The sequence below is a fragment of the Cyclopterus lumpus genome, chromosome 4, assembly GCF_009769545.1.
Source record: "Cyclopterus lumpus isolate fCycLum1 chromosome 4, fCycLum1.pri, whole genome shotgun sequence".
Classification (NCBI taxonomy): domain Eukaryota; kingdom Metazoa; phylum Chordata; class Actinopteri; order Perciformes; family Cyclopteridae; genus Cyclopterus; species Cyclopterus lumpus.
Genome location: NC_046969.1, coordinates 7,325,982 through 7,350,189, shown reverse-complemented (window position 1 = coordinate 7,350,189; position 24,208 = coordinate 7,325,982). Strand labels below are relative to the sequence as shown.

The window sequence follows — 24,208 nt, the reverse complement described above, 5'->3', positions numbered from 1 at the left end:
GCTGGCAAAAGACGATTTAGTGCTCTACCGCCACCAACTGGCATGGAGATCAGAATGCTATTATAATATATTTTTTAAAAACTCACATGCTCTCAATCATATTATTTATTTATGCGTCTCAAATACTGAAATAGTAATACATAACATTCATTTTGTTTGTTGTTTTTAGAATATCTGTTCTTCTGAGATTTTGTATCAAATGCATACTTTCTTATTATATATAGCATGTTCTACTGTTTCTCCTGCACACATTAATTGATATCCGTTTTATGTTTACATAATTCAAATGACTATATTGAAAAAATTACCTGCAAAAAATAGAAACATTTGTGACATATTTTCAATTGTTTACTTAAATAGACTTCTGTGTTCACAAAGTAAGAAAGGTCAATCATTTTACAAACAAACGCATGAAGCAATTATAACTAACTATTACTTCTGACTTGATCAAACTGAAAACAAATAAGTTTTCAACATATGCTATTTTATGATGATAAGAGTTTTACATTTTATCAGTATCATTTTACACTGTAACAGAATTATGGTCACTTTCAAATTTCCTACAAACTGATGTGTATACTATGTATCCTTGTGTAGGAAGTTCATGCACTCATTTTCTCTCGACTATACTGCAACTTTCTCCTTTCCGGTATAAATCAAAAATCCATCTCCCGCCTCCAACTAGTCCAGAATGCAGCAGCTCGGCTTCTGACTGGTTCTAACAGACGGCATCACATGACTCCAGTCCTGGCCTCTCTCCACTGGCTCCCTGTTAGTTTTAGAATTGATTTTAAGATTTTGCTGCTCACTTTTAAAGCACGCCTGGGTCTGGCCCCAAGCTACATCATTGAAATGTTAGCCCCATATGAGCCAGCTCGCAGCCTTAGATCCTCCGGTGGGGCCCTTCAAGGCCCTTCTGGCCGTTACAAAGTCAAGGCTTAAATCAAAGGGTGACCGTGCTTTTGCCATCAGAGCCCCTCGACTTTGGAACGACCTACCTGAGGGGATAAGACTAGCAGAATCAGTAGCTTCTTTTAAATCACTTCTTAAAACCCATTTTTATAGAAGTGCTTTTAAGTGATGTCGTCGTTTTATGCAATTTCCCCTTGTTTCCCCTATTTTAGTTTGTCTGTTCTGCTTTATTTTGTATTTGTAATTTTCTATTCCTCTATTGTGTTCATTGCCTATATGGCATTGTCTCCTTTGCCTCATGTATTTTCTAAAATGTTTACATGTATTGATGTTATGTTTTTACCTTGCTTATATGTAGAGCACTTTGTAAACTCTGTTTTTAAAGGTGCTATATAAATAAATGGGCTGCACGGTGGTGTAGTGGCTAGCACTGTCGCCTCACAGCAAGAGGGCCGCGGGTTCAATTCCCGGTCGGAGCGGTCCTTCTGTGTGGAGTTTGCATGTTCTCTCCGTGGCAGCGTGGGTTCTCTCCGGGCTCTCCGGCTTCCTCCCACAGTCCAAAGACATGCTGCAGGTTAATTGATCTCTAGATTGCCCATAGGAGTGAATGTGAGAGTGAATGGTTGTATGTCCCTCGATGGACTGGCGGCCTGTCCAGGGTGTCCCCTGCCTTGGCCCTATGGGATAGGCTCCAGCGCCCCGCGACCCTAATGAGGATAAGCGGTATTGAAAATGGATGGATGGATGGATATAAATAAATGTATTAGTATTATTATTATACTCAATACAGTAAACCTTTGCACATAACCGTACAACTCTTTGATTTTAAATTCATAAATCGTTCAGGTTTTTTTTTCTCCCACCAAAACAATTTCTTTGTATGTGAAAACCTGTGTAATAAATGTAATTCTGATGTAAATATCAAATGTCTGCATGAAAACTGAACATGAATAACAGTCATCAATCCATATGAGAAAAAGACTGAATCTTTTTTATTTTGAGATATTGATTATTGAACTGTTACAAAACCGGAAGTGTGAAAGAGCAAAAAAACAACAATGGTTAACAACATTAACAGCATATTAAAAAAAGTGTCCTTAAGCCAATCTATGGAACCAAACCCTGCATCCCTTCCCTCACAAAACAGGCATTTCAGATGACAAATAAATGTAAACATAAAACCATTCTGTTACCAATGCAAAGCTTAAAAAGAAATAGCATATAAGAATGATTTGGAAAAATATATTTGTAATATGTCTATGAAATCTATAAGATATCTAAGCCAACTAAAGGGAACCAACAATTATATTAATATCCACTTAATTTTCAATAATACCATAACATGGCTGCCATTAATATCATAGTCCAGTTTCGAAAAAAGATCTTGGTGATGTTTATTGTCACAATCATTTGAACTAAAAGCACAGCATCACCAAAGCTACAATCTAAAAAAAAGCCCTAAGAGCATTATGTTCGAAGTACATTATCTTATAATTTTCCTCCTCATTTTCAACACCTAAGTTCTTTTCTCAACAATCACTGTACGATTAACAGATTCCAATTTTTGTGTAAGAAAAGAGTATGAATGTGCAGGATCTTTCTTGATTTACTTTGTGGAGAAGGTGGTAGAGCTGGTGCGACTGTAGTGAGAAGTTGACGAAGAGGCGGGGAAGCTTAAGTCCACACTGCCCCTGCGGGAGCTCCGCCTTGAGCCACTCCTGGAGCCGGTGGTGGATCCCGGGGCAGAGGAGACATTGTAGGGACTGCTGATCCCGTTGGAAGACATAGATGATGCCTGCAGCATTTTCAACCCATTGCTTTCCTCCACCAGACAATTATCAAAAGCCTCCTTGTAGGAGATTTTAAGTTTGGTCTTGGGGCAAGTTAGGTTCTTTGTGTGGTGCATGATGTCTTGGAGATTCTGGCCTGCTCTCACATTCAACCAGCCCCTGTTCACAGCATCTTCTATGCTTATTCTACAGCCCATTTCTGGGTCATAAATGCCCCCTGTTACAACCTGGTACTCCAGGAACCTATGCCCAGCCTCATATGGCAGCCACATCTCCTTAATGGCTTGAGCAGCAGACATCTTCTTCCTGGTTCTGACATTTTCAAAGCCAAAGAAGGCTTTCTGGGCAGGGATAAGCTTCGAGGCCATGTCGACAGTTATTATGCCAAGGTCGGTGGCCTCTTGGGTGCTATGTCTCTGGCCATTTGTGGGATCAACAATTCCCCCTGTGCAAGCCTGAGCCTCCAGCAGTCTTTGAGCAGTGATGGAGTCCACCAGACCACGATTCAGAGCTTCAGTGATGGATATTTTCTCAATAGAGTCTGTGTCAAATATGGCACCGACAGGTTCCTGGTCACCTACAGTTTCAACAGGAGAGGCCAGAGTGATAGATGCACTGGATATACCCCTAAGGGAGTCAGGTGAGTCTTGAGCTACACTGCTTGATGAGGAGCTTCGCCCTGTGACAGTTGTCGTTCTTGTTGTTGTCATCTTGGCAATAGTAGGTGATAAGGGTCTCGGCGGGACTGAGGATGATGATGATGTCACTGATGATGGAACTGAGGCTGCTGAAGTTCTTAAAGTGGATGATGACGTCACTGAAGATGTACCAGGGGATGCTGATGTTCTTGAAGTCGTTGATGATGACTTCACTGAAGATGTACCAGGGGATGCTGATGTTCTTGAAGTTGTTGATGATGATGTCACCGAAGTTGTACCTGCGGCTGTTGATGATGTTGAAGTTGACTTGTACTTGTTGCCGATGATATCTGCAAGTTGAGTAAGGGTGATCCGATGCGATCGGTAATTATCTAGATCTGATTGATCAATTACTCGCTTTTCAAGCAGCTCGGTAATATCATACTGTTTTCCAGTCTTCCTGTCATTGATAAGAAATTCTGTGGAACCATCTGGATTAGTGATAGTGATCTCTTCCCATTCACACTCCTGTTCAGACAGCTCCAGGAAGGTTTCGTAGTCAATATACCCCTTGTCATACGCTTCACGTACTGTCATCTCTTTATTAGTCACTGGGTCTACAATTATCACTCTCCTCTTTCTCCGAGTGTTCTTCAGAGTCGACTCTAGATCTTTCGTGATAGGCAAAAGTATGAGGCCAGTCTTCTTATCTGTGATACATCGTTTCTTAAGCTCAAGATAAGTTAGTTTTTCCTCTGTGTTGGGATCAAAGAAGCACTGAGTATCAACATTCTGATCTGTCAGGATCATGTTCATTTCCTTATCAAAGTAACCTCTCTTGTAGGCTACATTCACGTCAATACGATGGCTGTGTTCGGGATCAATTATACCACCGCTGGCAATCTGGGCCTCTAGTAGACGGATGCCATGACCTTTCTCCACCAGACCTCTCTCTATGGCCTGAAAGAGGGAGATAACCTTGTCTGTACCAGGCAGTTTGTAGCCAGTCACAGCCTTCTCTGCTGATAGCAGGTTGTCTTTAAACTCTTGCCCAAACAGCCTTTTACTGTAGGCATCACTAACAGTCAGGTAATGGTTGTTGACAGGATCAACTATAAAACCTGAAGCAGCCTGGGCCTCCAGCAGTTCCAGAGTGGTCCCAGGTTGCAACAGTCCATCTTTCATGGCCTGATAGATTGTCATCACCTTATCACTGGCCTCATCATAAACCCCTGCTATGCAGGTGGAGCCTCTCAGGTAGGAGCACAGACGGTCTTCAATGTCGTTGCTCGTCAATCTGCCCTCCCTAAGTTGGTCCATATCCGACCGGTTTAAAAGGTTTGCATCCACTAGATCTATGACCGACACCTGGCCCCTGAGCCCCTGGACAGTTAATGGCTTTTTAGGTTCAGGGAGAAGCAAAAGACCTGTTTTTGGATCTACTTTGCATTTTTTCTTCAGATATACATAGGTGGTTGCTTGTTGGGTGTCTGGGTCCAGATAACACTCAGGATACTGAGTCAGGCTCTGATATAGGTCCTCATCGATGAGATCCCTATCCATAGCAATATCTTTGGGTAGAAATATACTGAGGGCAGGGTCTAAAATACCCCCTACAGACTCTTGTGCCTGAAGTATACGTAGAGCTGTGTCCTTGTCAATTAATCCCTTCTTCATAGCCTGGCCTGCTGACAAGAGCTTACCAGTATTTGGGTCTCTGTAACCAATAACAGCAGCTTCAGCAGCATACAACTTTGATTCGTCCTCCTTATCCACGACTCCTCTGGCACAGGCTTCCTTTACAGTCATTTTATGATTAGTCTTGGGGTCAATGATGTTGCCAGTGGCTGCCTGAGCTTCCAGTAGCATGTCAGCGCTTTCGGAGGACATAACCTTCTGTTTTTTGGCTTCTGTAAAAGACATTTTCCCTAAAGGTCCAGCTGCCACACCAGCAATTGTTCCTGTCCCCATCAGAAAAACCTTCATATCAACAGACACCTCTGAGACAGTTTTCTCTCCCTTCATTAGCTGGTTAAATGTTGGTTTGTCCAGAACCCCACAGTCAAGCAATTGTTGTGCTGTGACGGTCTTACGGATCCCATCAAAGACTAGTTTAGAGGGGTCAAACCTCTCAGAGACAGGCAAAAGTTGTAGGCTTGCTAGAGGCTGTGTTGTACATTTTTCCTGCAAAGCCCCATAGGTGGATTCAAGCTCAGTTTCTGGGTCAAGATAACAAGCAGGGCTCTGGTTCAAAGCATGACGGAGGTTTTCATCCAAAAGGTTGCGCTTAATAGCTATATCTTTGGGGAGAAACACGCTAAGATTAGGATCTATAATTCCTCCCACAGACTCCTGTGCCTGAAGCAGGCATAGCCCTGTCTTCCTGTCAATTAATCCCTTCTTCATTGCTTCAAACACTGAGAGAAGCTTGGCTGAGCTAGGATCCTTGAAGCCCACAGCAGCAGCCTCTGCTACCAATAATCTGTCACGATCCATAATGTCCACGACTCCTCTGGCACATGCCTCCTCTACTGTCAGCTTCTGATTAGTTTTAGGGTCAATGATGTATCCTGTGGCAGCCTGGGCTTCGAGTAGCAAATATGCAGTATCTGAGGGCAGGAGCAACTGTTTCTTGGCTTCTGAGAAAGACATTTGTCCTTCATGTCCAGCTAACACCCCACCAATGGCTCCAGTTCCCTTAAGATAGACTGTCTTTTCCTTAGAAACTACTCGAACGGATTTCTCCCCTTTAACTAGTTGGTCTAATGTTGGCTTGTCAATGACTCCACATTCAAACAACTGCTGCGCTGAGACTGACTTGCGGATTCCATCAAACATCAGTTTGGAAGGGTCTTTTCTCTCTTTGATTGGTAGAAGTATCAGGCCTGTGTGAGACTCGGTTGTACTTCTCTTCTTTAAAGTCCCATAGCTGGAGTCATGCTCAGTGTCAGGGTCAACGTAACACTTAGGACTCTGGTTTAGAGCACGACAGAGATCGTCATCCAAAAGGTTACGCTTGATAGCTGTATCTTTGGGGAGGAACACGCTGAGATTGGGATCTATAATGCCTCCAGCAGACTCCTGGGCCTGAAGCAGGCGTAGCCCAGTCTTCCTGTCAATCAATCCCTTCTTTATTGCCTCAAACACTGAGAGGGGCTTAGCTGTGCTAGGATCCCGATATCCCACAGCAGCGGCTTCTGCTGCCAAGAGTCTATCTCGGTCCCGATTGTCCACCACTCTTCTTGCACATGCTTCCTCTACTGTCAGCTTCTGATTGGTTGTGGGTTCAATGATGTGTCCTGTGGCAGCCTGAGCGTCCAGTAGTAAATCTGCACTTTCTGGAGGCATAAGCATCCGTTTCTTGGCCTCTGATAAAGACATTTTCCCTAAAGGTCCAGCTGCCACACCAGCAATTGATCCTGTCCCCTTTAGAAATACCTTATGATCCACAGACACCTCTTGGACAGTTTTCTCTCCCTTCAATAGTTGGTTAAATGTTGGTTTGTCCAGGACCCCACAATCAAGCAACTGATTTGCTGTTACTTGCTTACGAACACCATCAAAGATCAATTTGGAAGGGTCTAGCTTCTCTGTGATTGGCAAAAGAAGCAGACCTGTGTGAGGCTCTGTCTTGCATCTTTTTTTCAATGCGTCATAGCTGGCATCACGCTCAGTTTCTGGATCACGGTAACACTCCGGACTCTGGTTTAGATCAAGACGGAGGTTTTCATCCAAAAGGTTGCGCTTGATGGCTGTATCTTTGGGGAGGAACACACTGAGATTGGGATCTAGAATTCCCCCCACAGACTCCTGGGCCTGAAGCAGACGTAGCCCAGTCTTCCTGTCAATTAGTCCCTTTTTCATAGCCTCAAACACTGAGAGAGGCTTGGCTGAGCTAGAATCCTTGTATCCCACAGCAGCAGCTTCAGCTGCCAATAATCTGTCTCTATCACCAATGTCCACCACTCCTCTGGCACATGCCTCTTCTACGGTCAGCTTCTGGTTGTTTCTGGGGTCAATGATGTGACCTGTGGCAGCCTGGGCTTCCAGTAGCAAATTGGCACTATCTTCAGGCAGGAGCAACTGTTTCTTGGCTTCTGACAAAGACATTTTGCCTTGACTCCCAGCTTCAACCCCAGCAATAGGCCCAGTCCCCTTCAGATTAAGCTTTTTGTCCACAGACACTTCTGGGACATTCTGCTTCCCCTTTTCTAGATCTATAAATGTTGGCTTGTCCAGGACACCACAATCAAGCAGCTGCTTGGCTGTGACAGGTTTCCGAACACCATCAAAGACAAGTTTGGAGGGGTCTACCTTCCCGGAGATAGGAAGAAGCAGAAGACCTGTGTGTAGCTCTACCTTACATCTCCTCTTCATTGAGATATAGGTTACACCATCCTCACTTTCTGGGTCCAGGTAGAGCTCAGGTCCTCGATTCAGAGCACTATATATGTCATCATTAATTAGGTTACGCTCAATGGCTGTGTCTTTGGGAAGGAACACACTGAGTACAGGATCTAGAATTCCCCCCACAGACTCCTGGGCTTGTAGCAGACGCAGTGTTGTGTTCTTGTCAATCAGTCCTTTCTTCATGGCCTGAAATACTGAAAGGGGTTTGCTTGTGACAGGATCACGATATCCTACAGCTGCGGCTTCTGCTGCTAGCAACCTCTCTCTGTCGTCTTCATCAACCACACCTTGATCACATGCCTCTTTAACTGTCAACTTCTGATTAGTTCTGGGGTCAATTATGTGGCCTGTGGCAGCCTGAGCATCGAGTAGCAGGTCAACGCTATCTCGAGGTAGCAGATTCTCTTTTTTTGCTTCTGTGAAAGTCATTTTGAATATAGGTCCTGTAATAGACCCTGGACCTTTCAGACCTCCAATTACAACCCCAGCTATTGGGCCTGTCCCTTTCAGACTGACTTTTTTGTCGATAGACACATCAGGGATAGTCTTGTGCCCCTTCACAAGCTGGCTGAATGTTGGTTTGTCCAAAACACCACAGTCAAGCAACTGGTTTGCAGTGACAGGCTTACGGACTCCGTCAAAAACCAGAGTGGAGGTATCCAAGGTCGGGGGCTCCCTAACTCTCATCAACTCTGTTTCATTGGTTTTTCTGACAACAGCTGCCTCTCGCAGTTCTCTCTGCATGGTTGACAGCTTACTTTTATATGTCTGATCAAGCTCCCTGAGTTCCCTCATCAGCCTCTCTATCTCACTTTTTAAAGTGTTCCTTTCACTCTCCAGACGTTCCTTGTCTGTGTCATGTTGCCTTATCAGGCCCTGCTTACTATCATATTGTACCTTCCAGTAATCTAAATCTCTCTTAACCCTCTCGTTCTCCTCCTGCAGACGTTGCATGCTGCGAACCTCAGAGTCTTTGGACAATGTAATGCGACTGAGTTCCTCCTCTAGCCTCTGGTAGCGATCTTTGTCCTTTTCTGACAATTGCAGTTTCAGCAATAGAGCATCTCTCTCATTCACAATCTCACTGTACTGGGACTGAATGGATAGCATCGAGCCGGTTGTCTGCAGAAAAAAAAGGAAAAAAGCAGAGAGACAAAAGGTTAGTCAACTCAGGAAAAACATTGATAAATGTACTCTATATTTTAGATACATTTGTACATACATTTGTTTTCTGCAATTTACATCACAATATGCAAGCATACAATCAAGGATAGATTAGGATAGAACAGGTTTGGCTCTAAAAGAAATGTATTCAGAAGTCATCATGCCACTATTAAAATGAACTGCACCTAAATTTGTACTGGTGCTGGTAAACCTGAATGGTAAACTTAAATGCTATTTTTTACCAGAAGCAGAACACTGAACAACCGTTTGGCTTTAGGGAAATGGGAGATGTCGTAGATGTCATGTTTTTTGTTCTTGCTGTAGCGTGTATCAAAATCGTTTTTAAAAAATAAAAATAGTCAAAACATATTAAGAGCAAGTCTGTGTGCATTCTACTTTACAATATATCATGCAGAATAATTCCCTTGAAAACGACATGAAAACAAGACAATGTCTTGCAAGACTGGGAAGTTAAAATATGTAAATACAAAAACTATCCAGGGGGAAGGAAACACAATTTCAAAGATCAATAGGTTTTCATTGTGAAATCAACCTTCCCAATCCTGAAGCAGATCCAATATTTTGACTAATACTTTTTACAGATTAGAATAGTTACTGTCTACATTCTGTAAGTTGCAAAAAACAGGACAAATAAATAATATTGATTGACTGATCTAAAATGGCATGAATAGTTGCTTCCAATACTGTAAAATTCTTTGGATATTTTACATGTATACTAGCGCCATTTTTACAAGATTTCAAAATGTGTCAATGTGACAAAAAACAACCAAACTGTATCAGACCAGAGGACCAGCGGTAATGATGTAATCATCATGAAGGAAAGGAAGAAAAACATGCAGACTGCACAACTTTGCATAGTGTAGGCAGGCAGAAAGGCACAGATTATATTTTCATGCGAGTGATTGACATGCAGGTTAATTCAAACACATACAGCAATATGTGTTCAAATCAGAGTTAGCAAGTGGGAGGCATTTATAAGGGATCTAGCAAAAGTTTGTCTACAGACACTAATAGCTACTTGATTGATCCAAATTAGGACTCTGATTTGGAAAGACGAGAGTCGTCCAGGACTTAGTGCCACACTTCCATGTACCTCGGTGACCTGCTTTTGTATTTTCTCAGTCTCCAGCTTGAGTTTCTGTCTCTCCGATGAGAGCTCTGAGACCAGGCTGCGGTAATCTACATTGCTGCTCTCACTGGCTTGCAGCTGCCGCTCCAGACCAGAAATCTGGGAGGAGAGCTCATCATCCTTTGCCTGTTTGGATCTCAGGAGTTCCTCTTTATCATGTTGTGTTGCTCTTAGTTCCTCCTTCAGCCTCAGCCTCTCTTTGGTCTGGGTTTCTGTCATCTCCTTCAGCCTTTGAAGCTCAACAGAGTTCTCATTCAGTGCCTTACTCTTCTCCTCAATAGTTCTGTAAAGGCCCTTATTCTTGATATTTGCTTCTTTGCCTCTGGCCTGCTCCTGGAGGAGCTGTTGGTGCAGGGCCTTCAGCTTGGCGCTCAGCAGGGTCTGGTGCTCTGCAGAGGTCTTGTTTTGTCTCCAGCTTGTCTCCAGCTCCTCCTGCAACCTAAGACGCTCTTCCTCCCCTCTCTTTTCTGACGTGCTGGCATGTTCTTGGCTCAGGCGTAGAGTGTTAATGGTGCTGATGTAGTCTGTCATGGCCATGGTGTTGTCTTTCAGCTCTGTTTCTACCTGCCTTCTTCTGGACGCTTCCTGTTGGCTAGCCTTTCTCAGACTCTCCCCTTGGCTCTCTAGCTCATCTCTCACAGACTGAAGGTCTTTCATACGTCCCTGTAACCTGCTCATGTTCTGTTCTACTCTGCTTCGCTCCCTGCTCTCCCTCTCCAGTTCCAAACGCATCTTCTGAACCTCCTCCTCGCACTCCCCTAGCTGGTTAGCAGCCATTGATGAACTGGTCAGCTTCACCTGCAGCTGGGCCAAATTCTGTTCAAGCACACTCTGCCCTTCCTCTACAATTCTCCTCCTGCGGGTTTCCTCCTCCAGACTATGTGTAATGTAGGCCAGCTCCTCACTCTTGTCCTGCAGACTCTTCATGACTTGAACCAGCTCCTCTGTATATTGGCTGCTTTCCTCATCTATCTGCCTTAACAGCTCCTCAACCTGACTTTCTAGTTCTCTCCTCCTGCGCCCTTCCTCTGTGATGACAGCACGCTGACTGTGAGCTTCTTCCTCTGCCCTTATCCTATGTTCTTCAGCAAGGTTCAAAGACACCCTGAGCCCCCTAAGCTCCTCCTCCAGATTCCTTCTCTCTGCCTCCATCCTGTCCTTCTGCAGCTGGAGATCAGCCGTGCCCTCCTCCCTGCAGGCTGCCAGCCTCTGGATATCTGTGCGGCTGATGTGGATCTGGGATTCATAGCTGAGCTTTAAGTTATTGATCTCCGTACTGAATTGGCTCCTTACCTTTGACATCTCTCTTTGTAGTTCCTTGAACCTTGCTGCCTCCTCAGCCAGCTGCCGCTGCAGCTTTTCAATCTCGTAGTCCTTACTTGCCACACTCTTCTCCACCTCCGTCTTGGACCAGCTGACCGTCTCCAGCTCCTTCAGCCTCTTCCTCAGCACCGACTCGTACTCCTCCTGTTGTGTGGTGTAGCGATCCTCTGCCAGCCTTCTCTTCCTCTTTTCTTCTTCAAGCAAGTAGTTGAGACGTGTCACGTCATCATTGAGGTCTGCCAGCTGGCTCTGAGTGGAGTTAAGACTGTCCTTGGTGGCGTTGCACTGCAGCGCAGAGGTTTGCTTCACCTCCTCCATCGATAGCATCATGTCCTGTGAGTTGGACAACTCCAGCCGGTAACGGGAAACAGCATCTTCCAGAGATTTGTTCTTGGCCTTGTGGTCTTGCATGTTGTCCCTCAACAGTCGAAGTTCTTCCTCTAACAGCTCAATCCTGGTGTTACGAATCTGAAAGCAAGATAAATGCAGAGCTAATTTTAGGAACTTGAATCAAGTACATTTCAGTGTACTTCGCCACAGTGTACTTGGAGGATTGATTAAAATGGGTTAAAAGAAGAAAAAAACTCAACGTCAAAAGAATATCCATATCCATATTTTAAAAAATGTGAAAAGCAAAAACTTAGCACGAACAGAAATGTTAAAACATCGGTACCTTGAGCTCCTCCATGTTTTTGAGCAGCTCTGCCAGGAATTTGTAGTAGTCACCAGAATGGGTGAGCAACTCCATGTAACGGGTCTGTAGTTGTGTAGCCTGAGACAAGGCGAAGATAACAGATACAGTTAGATAACACGTCACTTAACTTCAACGATTCATAGAAATGTAATTGATCCTATACCTTAACATACAAGAATGAACGGGAAAACCATTTCACATACTAGTGGGACACCATATACCAAAAGCAGCTTTAGTGTTTTAATGAGACAACTTTTCCAATTTGGTTTTATTACTTCCAGATTAAGATCCATCGACGGCGACTTCAACATTGTCCTTTTGATGGGGATGTTGAGCAAAGTCTCTAAACCAGAGGTGTAAGAGGCCAGGTCCGTTTCATAGTCCTGTAAAACAGACATAGTCATGCAATTAATTATTTGAATGAGTTTGAAGGCAGCATACAGTATATGTAGGCCTCCTTACCTTGATAGCATTCACACAGGCCACATTGTCCTTCAGCACACTGTCTACCGTCTCCCTCCTCGCTTTGATGTCTGAGTTCAGGACCTTGAGAAGACAATAATATAAAGATGTCGGGTGACTGAAAAACACATGGACATAGACTCTCAATGCTGTAAGCAAATTGATCAATAGCAATGAAGGGCTGAGCAGGAAACCTTCTGTTTGTTAATATGATCGATCAGTCCTTGGATGCTCTCTATCTTGGTGGCCTGCAGGGCGTCTTGTTTTTTCTTTGTGGCATCAATCCAATCCATAAGGGAGGTGCTGGTTTGCGTGTAGTGCTGGAGCTGAGGCTGATACAGGTGCAAGTCCTGGACTCTGAGCAGGAAAGAGAATAAATTAATAATAAAGCAACATATCATCAGCATTTTTTTTAGTAGAAACTATTGATTCTTGTGGAGATACAGAGAGAAAGACTAAGAGAGTTTCAGGTGCACGCAGGTATAAATGGGTTGTGCTGTGTTGAGAGGCTGCAATAAAAAATACATTTCAGAATAGATAAATCTTCCCATTTTTTCAATGAATCAATTCATTGTTGAACAAGCCCATCACAAGTTCCCAGCGCACAAAATGCAACCTTAAAATAGTTTTACTCAATCAGCAGTCCTTTTTCTTCTTACATTAACACCTATACATTCAACGTAAGAATTCAAGAGCCGTGGAGGACACAATCTGTGTGTAAGTAGTGCTCACAAATCACTTCTGTAAAACGAGCCTCAGATTCATACCTCAGATTTGTCAGGTTAGGTTTAACATGGGCTCCTTGTGTAAAATAGATATCAGAAAGAGAGGAAGACATACCTCGTGTCAATCTGCCCGTTGATTCGTCTCCAGCGGTCTGACAGCAGGTTCACCTGCTCAGTGTATCTGGATAGCATCATGTCACACCTGTGGAAGGGCCCGCCCACCTGGCTGTTCCAGTGGCTGGCCTTGGCCAGCTCCGCCTCCATGGAGGCCATAACATCCTTCTTTTGATCCAGCTCTGCTTTAATATTCTACACATCGACAAGACACGAGAGACACCATTCAAATGTGAAAAGCCGGACAAGTTATCAATATGTTTTTTTTTAAATCGCTGCATTCAGAAATGCAACACAGTGGGGCCCTTTTTTTTTTTTAACTGATGGATGACCACCCAGTCAAGCACTAATATGCACTGTCTTAGCAGTGATCATGTCTTACTTGTGCAATAAATGTACAACAATTAACTAAACTAAAACATAGCAATATCTTCCTGAAAACTGCAGCAATTTTAGCAACAACAAATTCTGTGAAAATGTAATATGTCCTATAAAATACCTTTAGGGTCAACATGTAATCCTCCACTTCACTGTGCGACAGAGAGGTGGTCTCTTTCTCTGTCAGTCGTGCCTCATGAACTTTCACTATGTCTTCAGCTCGTGCCACACTCTCCAGCATGTCCCTTAGAGCCTGCAGCCTGATAGAGAGGAAGAAATCATAGAAAACATGTATTGATAATGTGTGAAATCGATGTCAGAGTTCTTACCATTTGTTGGCTTAGTAATCTGAGAAAAGCGACTGCACTTTTAATACACTAACTAACATAAGAACATCTGCTGGAAAAGACCGTTTAGATCTATGATCTTCTTCGTTGGGATCTTGTGTGAATAACATCTGATCTCAGGTCGCTCTTGCTAATGAGAACTTGATCTCAATAAGACTTCCTGAATAATCAAAGCTAAAAAACAAGAGTTTGTTTGCGTACCGCTGCATGTAAGCTGACGAGCTGCTCTCCAGACTGCCCAGTCTTTGGTCAATGACTCCAATCTCACTGCGGAGGAACTGGGCTTTATCAGAATCATTCATGGTCTCCAGCTCCTTCAAGATACGCTCCCTCAGACGCAAGTACTCTGCATGCAGCGATTGGACATCATACTGCACCGTCTGTGGGGAAACGCACAAGTACAGTTATTGCAATGAATATGTATTTAAAATAACATTTATTTTCAATACTGCGTGCTTGTCTATTTTTGTTGTATTTAAGAATGTGCGTGTCTACCTCTAACTGAGAGATCTTGAGGCCACAGTCGTGCATCCCGTCGTCTCCCAAGCAGATGTGAACGTGCTGACTCAGCGTGTCCTCGGCGCCCTCCAGCCTGAGTCTGAGCGCATGCAGCTCAGATAAGCTGCGGGAGGACGAGGACGAGGAGGAGGAGGAGGAGACACGAGAGGCAGAACTAGAGGGCGCCTTCACCTTCTTCACTGTCTTGCTCTCAATTTTCTTCACTTTTTTCAGCTCCGCTACTCGTCTTTCTTCTTCGAGCCTCCTGGCCTCCTCTTCGAGCCTCCTGGCCTCCTCTTTGCGCCTCCTGGCCTCCTCTTGGTGCCTCCTGGCCTCCTCTTCGCGCATCCTAGCCTCCTCTTCCAGCCTCCTGGCCTCATCTTCGCGCATCCTGGCCTCAGCTGCTTGCTGCTCGGATGCTTGCTGTACTTCCATGTGTCCCTGAACTGTGAGTTGAGACAAGATACGTTGTACTTATAAAAGTTGGAAGAAAAGATGATTCTATGGTCAAACAGGTGGAGTTTTGTATAAACACAACATGCTTTGCAATCTCGCACACTTGTCGAAACAACGTGGTTTTATTAGAGGACTTTATATTGAAATGTTGAGTCCAGAACATGGAGTGGGTTTTCTAATCGAAATCTTTAGAAACTTGTTCATCACACAGATTGAGGGATTTTAAAGGGCTTTTTAAGAATGATGAGCTTTTTGGCATTTTCTTTACATTTTAAATGTTCTCCTTAATACAGACATTTAAGTTTCTAAACAATTGACAATAACAATATAGATGTTGAAATTGGGCAACATTGGTTGTAAAGGTGATGAACAAAATTATAGAATTTCTGTATTATCACTGCACTTACAATTTCTGTTTCACTGAGAAGGTTTTTATAAAAAAACAGGGACACACAGTTCTCTCTTGTCTTTTACTGCCACAGCTTTGATTTATGTTCAATGATGAATATTTTCATTACATAATTAGAATTTCACATCGTCACCTGTAAATCAAAGAATAAATTGGGGTGCAAGGTCTATAATGTTGGTAATACTGACTGTAAGTCGGCAGCTGCACCACGATCTTATCAAAGTGGGTCTGAGCTCCGGTGAACTGGGTCTCAATGCTTTTCTTGTCCTCGTCAGCAAACATCTGGGAGCCGTGGCTGCTCCGTTTGAACTCCTCGTAGTGAGTCTCCAGACTCTTGATAAGTTGACGGTATTCATCCGGACGCATGCTGGACAGCTGAACACACACACACACACACACACACACACATTAAGTTTGACTTGCATCTAACCAACATCAGAAACCAAAAGGTAACATTATTTAAACCACTCCCGTGATAACAAACGTTCCATTCTGTTCCATTTGGCTTACTCATCACTTACCATGGACACGGTGAGGGAGTTGATTGTGTTCATATCCAAGAGGCAGTACTGCCAGGCGATGAGACTCTTAACGTTGATGTACAGCTGACTCCAGATGGACAGGATGGCCTCGTAGTACTGCTCGTTCCTTTGGAAGACAACATTTAAAACTTAACCTCACAACAACATGGTCATTGTATCTTTTTTTCTCAGCCAAAACAAACGAATTGTTGCATCTTACTTTTTGGCCAGGCTGATGCTGATTGGGTTGGGAGGTGGTACGATCAGGCACACAGAGGGCACCAACATATCAAGTCCTCCAGGGCCTGTGACGTCCCACTTACTGCGCTGACTGTTGTCCTTGAGGATGGCCTCATTGCCCTTACAAATCACCTTCTGTGGAGGCCAATAAAAATAGATTCTATCAACAATTAAATAGAGGTGATTGGCACATATTGATGATGACTCCCTACATTAAAGAGTGAAGATGGCATCTTGGTTTGTTTAGTTCGGACTAGGCTGAAAGTATGTTAATCCAAATCAGTAAATGAACTAAAATATTCAGTTTTCTGTGATCCATATCCATGGCTGCTTGGGAAATGGGAAAGATATGTTTAAATTATGTTTTGTCTTGGTCACCCCTAAACCAAGCGTGACAATATTAATGTCTTACCAATGGTGTGTATGGTTGACGTGTGCCTTAGAAAACTGACCTGGTCTTGTTTGAAGTCACACAAGGCTGTAACAAGGATGGGGCTGCTGCTCTTCTCGTCTGAGTTTCTGGGTCTCAGTCTCACGATGTTCTTGGACATGTTGACCAGATGTTGAACCTGCCTCTTGTTTTCCATAATCTTCTCCTTCTCCCTCTGGAAATAACAATACAAATCATGATCCTAACCCTAACCAAAGAAGAATTATGATGATAACAATGCAGATCATTATAAATAATTATAAACAGTAGTGGTTCTGTATCTGAAGACAATGATACGAAAAAAACAAAGAAATCAAATTAAATGACAAAAGGTTGAAACTTGAACGGACATAATTAGAAAAACAATAGAAGGTGGACACAATTGCAACGGAACAAAAGAGCTCACAGCAATAAGAAGACCAAAATAGTAGTGAGTTTAGATCCATCCACAGACTTTCTTCCATTATTTAAGAAATAATGAAAAAAGGAAGCTGTTGTACCTCCAGTGCGCTGAGGAGCTCCATTAGGTTATCCAGTGAAGTGTTCTTGTCACAGGTGAACTTCTTACGGACCGCCACATGTTCCTTTTGCAGAATGTTGTACGTCTCATTGGCCTCTTTGAAGAACTGAGATACATAGAAGACTTCATTAGGAATACATCAATGCTTGTTTTACCGAAAGCGACAGTGACGAGTCAACCAAAACAGTAAAATAACCACGACATCACTATGAGTAACACCCTCTACTTTGACACACCAGTTGTTAATATGCAAATGTTTATTAAGAGTGGCTTTAAGTTTGTTTTTGTTTTTTTCATGTAACCTGGTTGTAAGCTGCGTTCTCCTTGAGATGAATATCAATGCACTTGGTGATTTGAAGGAGCCAACTCCACTGAGTCTGCAGAGTGTCCTTGTAAGCCTGAAATACAGAGACAGAGAAAACAGAAACATTAAAGGTAAAGCTCCCACTTATAAAGGCATGTAAACACTGTCTGATGATGGAGGGATCGGCCCACACCTCGATCTTGTCTGAAGCTGGATGGTTGTTCTTCAGGAGGGTATCCACTCTGGTTTTCAGCTTGTTCAGGTCCTTCTCTTTGTCCTCCAGGGCACTCATCAGTTTCTGTTACATAAGAGGAGGTTTAGCAATCACAGAAAACATCAGGATGCAGATGGAGGAACACTCTCTGACTTCACTCTGAGAGGATGACTGACTGCAGCCGCCAACTATGTAATGCATCCCCGATGATTGCTCCCTTATAAGAGGCAGGTTAACCTCATAGAAAGGCATTATTGTATTTTAGACCCACAGGATTGCAAAGAATGTTCAGCGACGAGAAAGAAGCTCTTTTAAAAAAACTGGATTCAATCAAGGATTTCAGGAGCGTCAAGGCATCAAAATAAACCCAACTCTCCCCTTTCTCCAATTTGACTTTTGATATTTTAATTACTTACCGAGTAGCTCTCCTGCTTGCGAAGGATGTACTGGTCGATGTTCTTGTCTCCCCAGTCAAACATCAGCTCCTCCTCCTCCCTTTCGTTCACCCACATGATCTCTTTGGACATATCCTGAATGATCTGCTTGAGCTCTTGCAGCTGCATGGTCCTTCCATGCGACATTTTCTAGCAAGGGAGAAGAGAGTATGTTTAAATGCAACGATTCATTTGAAAATGCACAACACAAGAGGTGATTAGCAAACAAGAGTATTGTTTTTTGTATTTTTACCTGCAGACTGTCCCATTCCTGATCCAGAGCGTGAAGATTGCCCTTCTCTCCTTTCTTAATCTGTGTTAAGAGAATCAACCTCAGTTAGTGAAAGACACTCTTAAGACGTTATCTAAAAATAGCCTGAGGAGTTTGAAACATGAGCATTTACCAGTCAGGGGGATCTCACACAATTATGCTACTGAGGTACAACATTGGATATATGGGAGTCAGTTAGTGCTTTCTTAGAAATACGGTATACTGTAATTGACTGAATAATTGACTTCTGTTGCCACCCTAATAACTTGAATGATAAATGTGCAGACTGAACCCACCAGGTCGTCTTTGGCTCGGTCCACCTCGGCGCTCCTCTGGATGGAGTTGTGAAATTGCTGGTGGCTGATGAGCTGCTGATCGATGGCGGCAGCATCGTCTCCCCAAGAAGAAGTTTCAATCAGACGCTGAAAAGCAAAAATGATATTTGATCTGCAGAAACTAACATTGAACAAATCTGGGCAGCTAAAAAAGCATATTTTTAAGTTAATTTTGCGGCGGACAGCAACAAAACCTTCTGAAACCCTCCCAGATAGGGAGTTTAAAGTGTGTTTCAAACATTTATTTGATATGCACTTAATGTCACCAGCAGGTGGCGGCAGAGAACCAAGATAGAGCCTCTACACCAAAAACATCTCAGGATACTACCGGAGTAAAATTGGTCTGAGAGTTGATGACAAGACAGAGCCTTCTTTTAATGTCCATTTCCCTGCAGTACATCCCCAACATGTGTGAATTACCTCTTGTGAGATCTGACAGTCAATTTCAACACTGCTCATTTCTTTGTCTTTAAATTATTCTAAATTTAAAATCTAGCTTATGAGTATGGAAGAACTTGAAAAGGCGATAGAATTCACAATAGAAATGTGATCAAAAGGGGTCTGTGTGTGTGTGTGTGTGTGTGTGTGTGTGTGTGTGTGTGTGTGTGTGTGTGTGTGTGCGTGTGCACACCTTTTGCTGTGCAATCCAGGCCATAGCATCTTGGAAGCTCCTTCCAGGCTCCTCCCATCCTCCGGAGCTACCTCTGGTGGTCCTTATCCTGTGCATGGAGCCGCTCATGGCCATGCGGACCCCCTTCAGCTGGTCTTTACAGATCTCCACACTACGGATCAGGATAAGAGAAAGTATAAAAATCCTTTAAGTTACGGATAAAAAGAAATGAGTAAAAGAGTGTTAAGTAAGTGTTCCTTACATCCTGACTACGTTGTCAGAGGGCTGTCCCAGTTTTCTCAAGTCTAACGCGCAGCTCTTCAGCTGGCCAATGGTCTCTTTCGCCATCATCATGTAGCGCTCTCCATCACCCATGGCACCGCCCTGCAAGGCATGGACAAAGCATTCATGGAGGTGTACAACATCACTGTGCAGAAAGACAATTGGAAAATATGCATCCACTCATTTTACTGTGAACAAGTTTCTGTCTGTTGAAATGTGCAAAATGTTAGATTTTTTTAATTTTTAAACCGATAAAAGGACACTTTTATTCAATTTATTCAGTGTCTACGAATCAAAAGTATCCGTACCTTATTTATTTTCCTATGACATGTCTTTGTTGATGTTATTTTTGGGATATGACATAGAGCCAAACACATTCTTTGTTTTCTTGAACAAATGCACCACTTTTGCTTTACACTGCTACAATAATGTGTAATAACACGAACATGTCACATTCCTTTTGAAAGGAACTGATTAAAGGAAATATTCACTACAGTATTTGACAGATTTCATTCAACTAAGAGCCAGCGATATTAGCTAATATATCACACAACCGCTTCATTAAAGCATACAACGATGGTTTTTGCACTAGTGAACATTGCAGTAAAGCGCACACAAATTGAGAAAAAGTTGATCAGCAAGGACCTGAGGAAGAGAGAGAGAGTGTGTGTGTGTGTGTGTGTGTGTGTGTGTGTGCGTGTGTGTGTGTGTGTGTGTGTGTGTGTGTGTGTGTGTGTGTGTGTGTGTGTGTGTGTGATTCACTGACAGTTGGAAAATGGTTCAAGAGGGTTTGGCTCTAAACACTCAAAGTGCTTCTATTATGTGTCTATGAGTGTCACATTAAAGGCTCTCTCATCCAGTGACTCAATTTACAACAAAACATCATTTCTCTCATTCTTTCTGCAGCAAGTGAAGCTGCAATACAATTTTTTTTTCTTCTTTTGAAACAACGACTAGAAGACTGAGACAGGTTTATATTTGCTCTACTGGAGGAAAAGAGCCCATAGCGTTACGAAAAACAAAGCATGACTCACGGACTGAAGGGCGTATTCGGCTTTCTTCAGGTACTCCTGGCACTGGTTCTGCAGCAGCGTGGTTTTCTGGTGGATGGAACTCGAGCTGCAGAGAGCAGCGGAGCAAACTCATTAGCACCGAGCTATCGTAATTACTATAATAAAGGCATGGCTACAACACAATCACAGTTTAGTTTGTCTACTTTGTAATCAGTTGTGAATGAATGTATGAATTCATGTCCCATTAATGCACATATACTCTGCTTCTTCGGCTTTGTGCTTTCTCACCTCACAGGTTTCCATGTGTCGTGGTTATATCTGGACCCTGGTATTGCCGTACACTTACTGCTACTATAATTATTGTTATTATTAATTGCATTGCTATTACTATTGTTGTAACCTTTTCCTCATGCCTACTACTCTCATTATATGAATAATTTGAGTCATGTGCATTGAATGTGATGTAACTCCGTTATGTTGTTCATCTGTACACATGACATCTCTTGCACTTCTGTCCACCCGGGGAGAGGGATCCTCCTTTGTTGCACTTACGAAGGTTTCTTCCTTTTCTTTCTCCCCATTAAAGTCTTTTGGGGGGGGGACTATATCCTTTACTGGGTCCTGGGACAGACGCTTGAAGGTTTCTTCCCTTTTTTCCCTGTGATAGGTTATTTTTGGGGAGTTTTTCCTGATCCGATGTGAGGTCCGGGGACAGGGATGTCGTATGTGTACAGATTGTAAAGCCCTCTGAGGCAAATTTGTAATGTGTGATATTGGGCTATACAAAATAAACTGAATTGTATTGAATATGTGTACAGATTGTAGAGCGCTCTGAGGCAAATTTATGATTTTGAGCGATGCAAAATAAATTGAATCGAATTGTGAGCAGTTTCTCCAAAGAGTGATTTGTCTTGTAAACCAATGTGGGCTGGGAATAGTTCATGCATGACACAAAAATAAAAGCTTGATTATCATCATCATATGCAGTAGTCACACTGACAACAGTGAGGCTTATGTTGGTGTCTCTCTTAACATAGGCATGACATAATCAACAATGTAATAAGGATATTTCATCAAAAAAGGTCCCCCTTACTAAATAAAGTATAAGATATATGTCTGGCTGGCATTTCTGTACCAAAATGCCTAGTTACTTCTGTACCAACAACAATATATTATACAGCAAAACGTCCCTAAAAGCTAATGCACACTTACACAAAACAAAAAATAGCTTGAAGCAAAAATGGCAATGAACATCCGCACACTTATTTCCTTTGCACCAATTGTATTATGTACGTTTTTGGCTATAGATAAAAATGGTTGATATATCGTGCCAGTCGGTTTACACCTCTGACAATACTTTTCTATTCAAAAGACTGATACAAATACCTGGTAACAAATATCAGAAAATCTATGATGTGAAATAAATAAGAAATGATTGGACCCAGGAACTAATTAATTAACATTTTTCATTGTGTCAAACATCTTGTCCCTTTTCTAAAGTACCACAGTGGCATATTACCCCCTTGGGGGGCTGAAACTGAGGCAAGTTGTTGCAGTGGAATGTACTAAGCAGTTAAATGTGAGCTATAAATCAAACTCAGTGATTTTCTCCAGGAAGGAAAGCAGCAGAGGAGATGATTAAAAAAAAGAATCTACAAAACAGCAGCTTGAGTCCTCATTGAGACATAAAGGTGTGTATTCAAGTGCAGCTTTGTTTTGTTATCACTGTGCTATCAATGTAAGAAGTAAGTCAGGTGCTAACTCCTTATACAAACACACCATGAAACCACACCAGGCACATTATTTGTCAAATGTGTCATGATGTATGCAACCTTCTTTCAATTTTAATGGAGACTGGAGAAAATATGATTGCTGCAAATATTATGATGCACGTGTTTGGTGTATGAGCTTTTTGTTTGCTTAAGGACTATTATGTCTACACATGTTGTGCACGGGCGAAATGAATACTGAGATAAAACCGGCTGTCATGATTAATATTTGATAGCAAACAGAGCTCTGCAGGGCCCCTCGGTTCACAGAAACAGAGCGCATTAAATAGTTATAAAGTTAACCAGAAAATTAAGTCATACCTCATTCCGCCGGCCATTTCGCCTCCCATGCTGTCCGACATTCTTTCTCCCATAGTGCTCATCATTCCGCCTCCCTTGCCGCTCATCGTTCCGCTCATCATTCCGCCTCCCATGCCGCTCATCATTCCGCCTCCCATGCCGCTCATCATTCCGCCTCCCATGCCGCTCATCATTCCGCCTTGCATTCCGCCTCCAGAGGACTTAGAAAAGCTGTAGGTGTTGTATCCGTCAAAGTAGGGATCGTATCCATTACCGCCTCCGTGCACGATCTCGCTTCGTGCGTAATGGTTGGTCCCCTCTCTGTTCATGTCGCCTTTGGACCCGGCCGTGCGGCTCATGTTCAGGCCCTTCTGGGACCCGTACATGCTCATTCTGACACGGACACGGAAGCCAAAGCGACTCTGTGGAATCTGCCGTCCGAAACTCAGCAGCCAGGTAGTCTCTCTGTCCACCTGCGAGCTTGGTTCCCTCGGTCAGACTGCAGCTGAGGAGCAGTGGAGAGCACCTTTTGGGGCTGGTGACCGCACCTCTTTGCCACTCCCCAACCTCCTGAGCAGAAAGAACTCCCCGTGCCACTCCCCTTCAGAATCAGCTGGAGGCGGAGAGCGTGTTGGTGCTGGTATATTTTTGTGGGGACCAACTATAAAAAGGTTATGATATTTAAAGAAGATTTAGGATATTTTTAAAAGGCATTTTTTCAAGTTTGGAGAATATTAGTCAGGGGATTTACTTACATTCTTGAAATTGAGCACAGTTTGGAAAAGTCGAGCCATTTTTGAAAGGTAAAAATATTTTTGGGAAGTGTAAACTTTTTGGTTATTTGTAGTGGATATTTTGGAAAGTGTTTGAAAGTAAGGATATCTAACCCGGCTCCTGAAGAATCGGTTTTAAGTTTAAGGTTAGAATGATGGTCACATTCACATTTAGGGTGGGGTGTCCTCACAAGTATGGAACTGGAACATGTTTGTGTGCCCTTCAACTTTTATTTGCTAGTAAAGCTAAAATAATGCATTGATCATTCACAAAATGTAAATGAAATAAATAAAAACGACAACATGAAATGGGTAATCTTAAAACACCTTAAAGGCACAGTGAGTAGGGATTTTATTCAAATGTATGTATCGATTTATCCTCCTGTTTTTGTCTGTATTTAGAGACCTGGCCCTCTGCCTGTATTTTCTTATGTTTCTGTTGGTTACAACCTGGTTACAACATCTGGCACCATGGTTACAACAGATAGTAACCAGGTAGCAGATAGTAAAAACGCCTTAAGTTATTGAAACTGGCCATAAAATCTCAAATATATATTTTTTTAAATAAGTGACAGGCAAACGGACACAGTTAGTTCCGAAATGAGTCTGGCATCGGCTTTCACCCGCTGGCGAGCACCATGACCCTCATTTAGCAGTGTGTTGTGTTGTGTTAACAAGAACAACATTGACAAACTGACAAATCCTTCTCCTTGGGCCTTTAA

At 42.9% G+C, this 24,208-nt stretch overlaps 1 protein-coding gene across 2 annotated transcripts; it reads right to left on the bottom strand.

Annotated features, from left to right (window-relative positions):
- Positions 1-1,880: 1,880 nt before the first annotated feature.
- Positions 1,881-23,191, bottom strand: LOC117729919 (desmoplakin-like). 2 transcript variants are annotated; one of them, XM_034531322.1, is made up of 24 exons: positions 22,735-23,191; positions 20,666-20,750; positions 19,612-19,733; positions 19,371-19,521; positions 18,701-18,826; positions 18,387-18,446; positions 18,116-18,283; positions 17,679-17,783; positions 17,484-17,579; positions 17,162-17,287; positions 16,684-16,836; positions 16,212-16,366; positions 15,992-16,118; positions 15,659-15,845; positions 14,603-15,051; positions 14,309-14,487; positions 13,882-14,020; positions 13,384-13,577; positions 12,738-12,900; positions 12,544-12,627; positions 12,357-12,464; positions 12,061-12,159; positions 10,029-11,855; positions 1,881-8,872 (listed from the first exon to the last, which is right to left on the bottom strand). In XM_034531322.1, exons 1-24 carry the CDS (start codon positions 23,103-23,105, stop codon positions 2,519-2,521), a joined length of 11,628 nt encoding a protein of 3,875 aa, XP_034387213.1. In that variant the 5' UTR covers positions 23,106-23,191; the 3' UTR covers positions 1,881-2,518. The 2 variants fall into 2 exon arrangements, with proteins under 2 accessions (XP_034387213.1, XP_034387214.1); XM_034531323.1 differs by having other exon boundaries at positions 11,358-11,855.
- Positions 23,192-24,208: the final 1,017 nt, after the last annotated feature.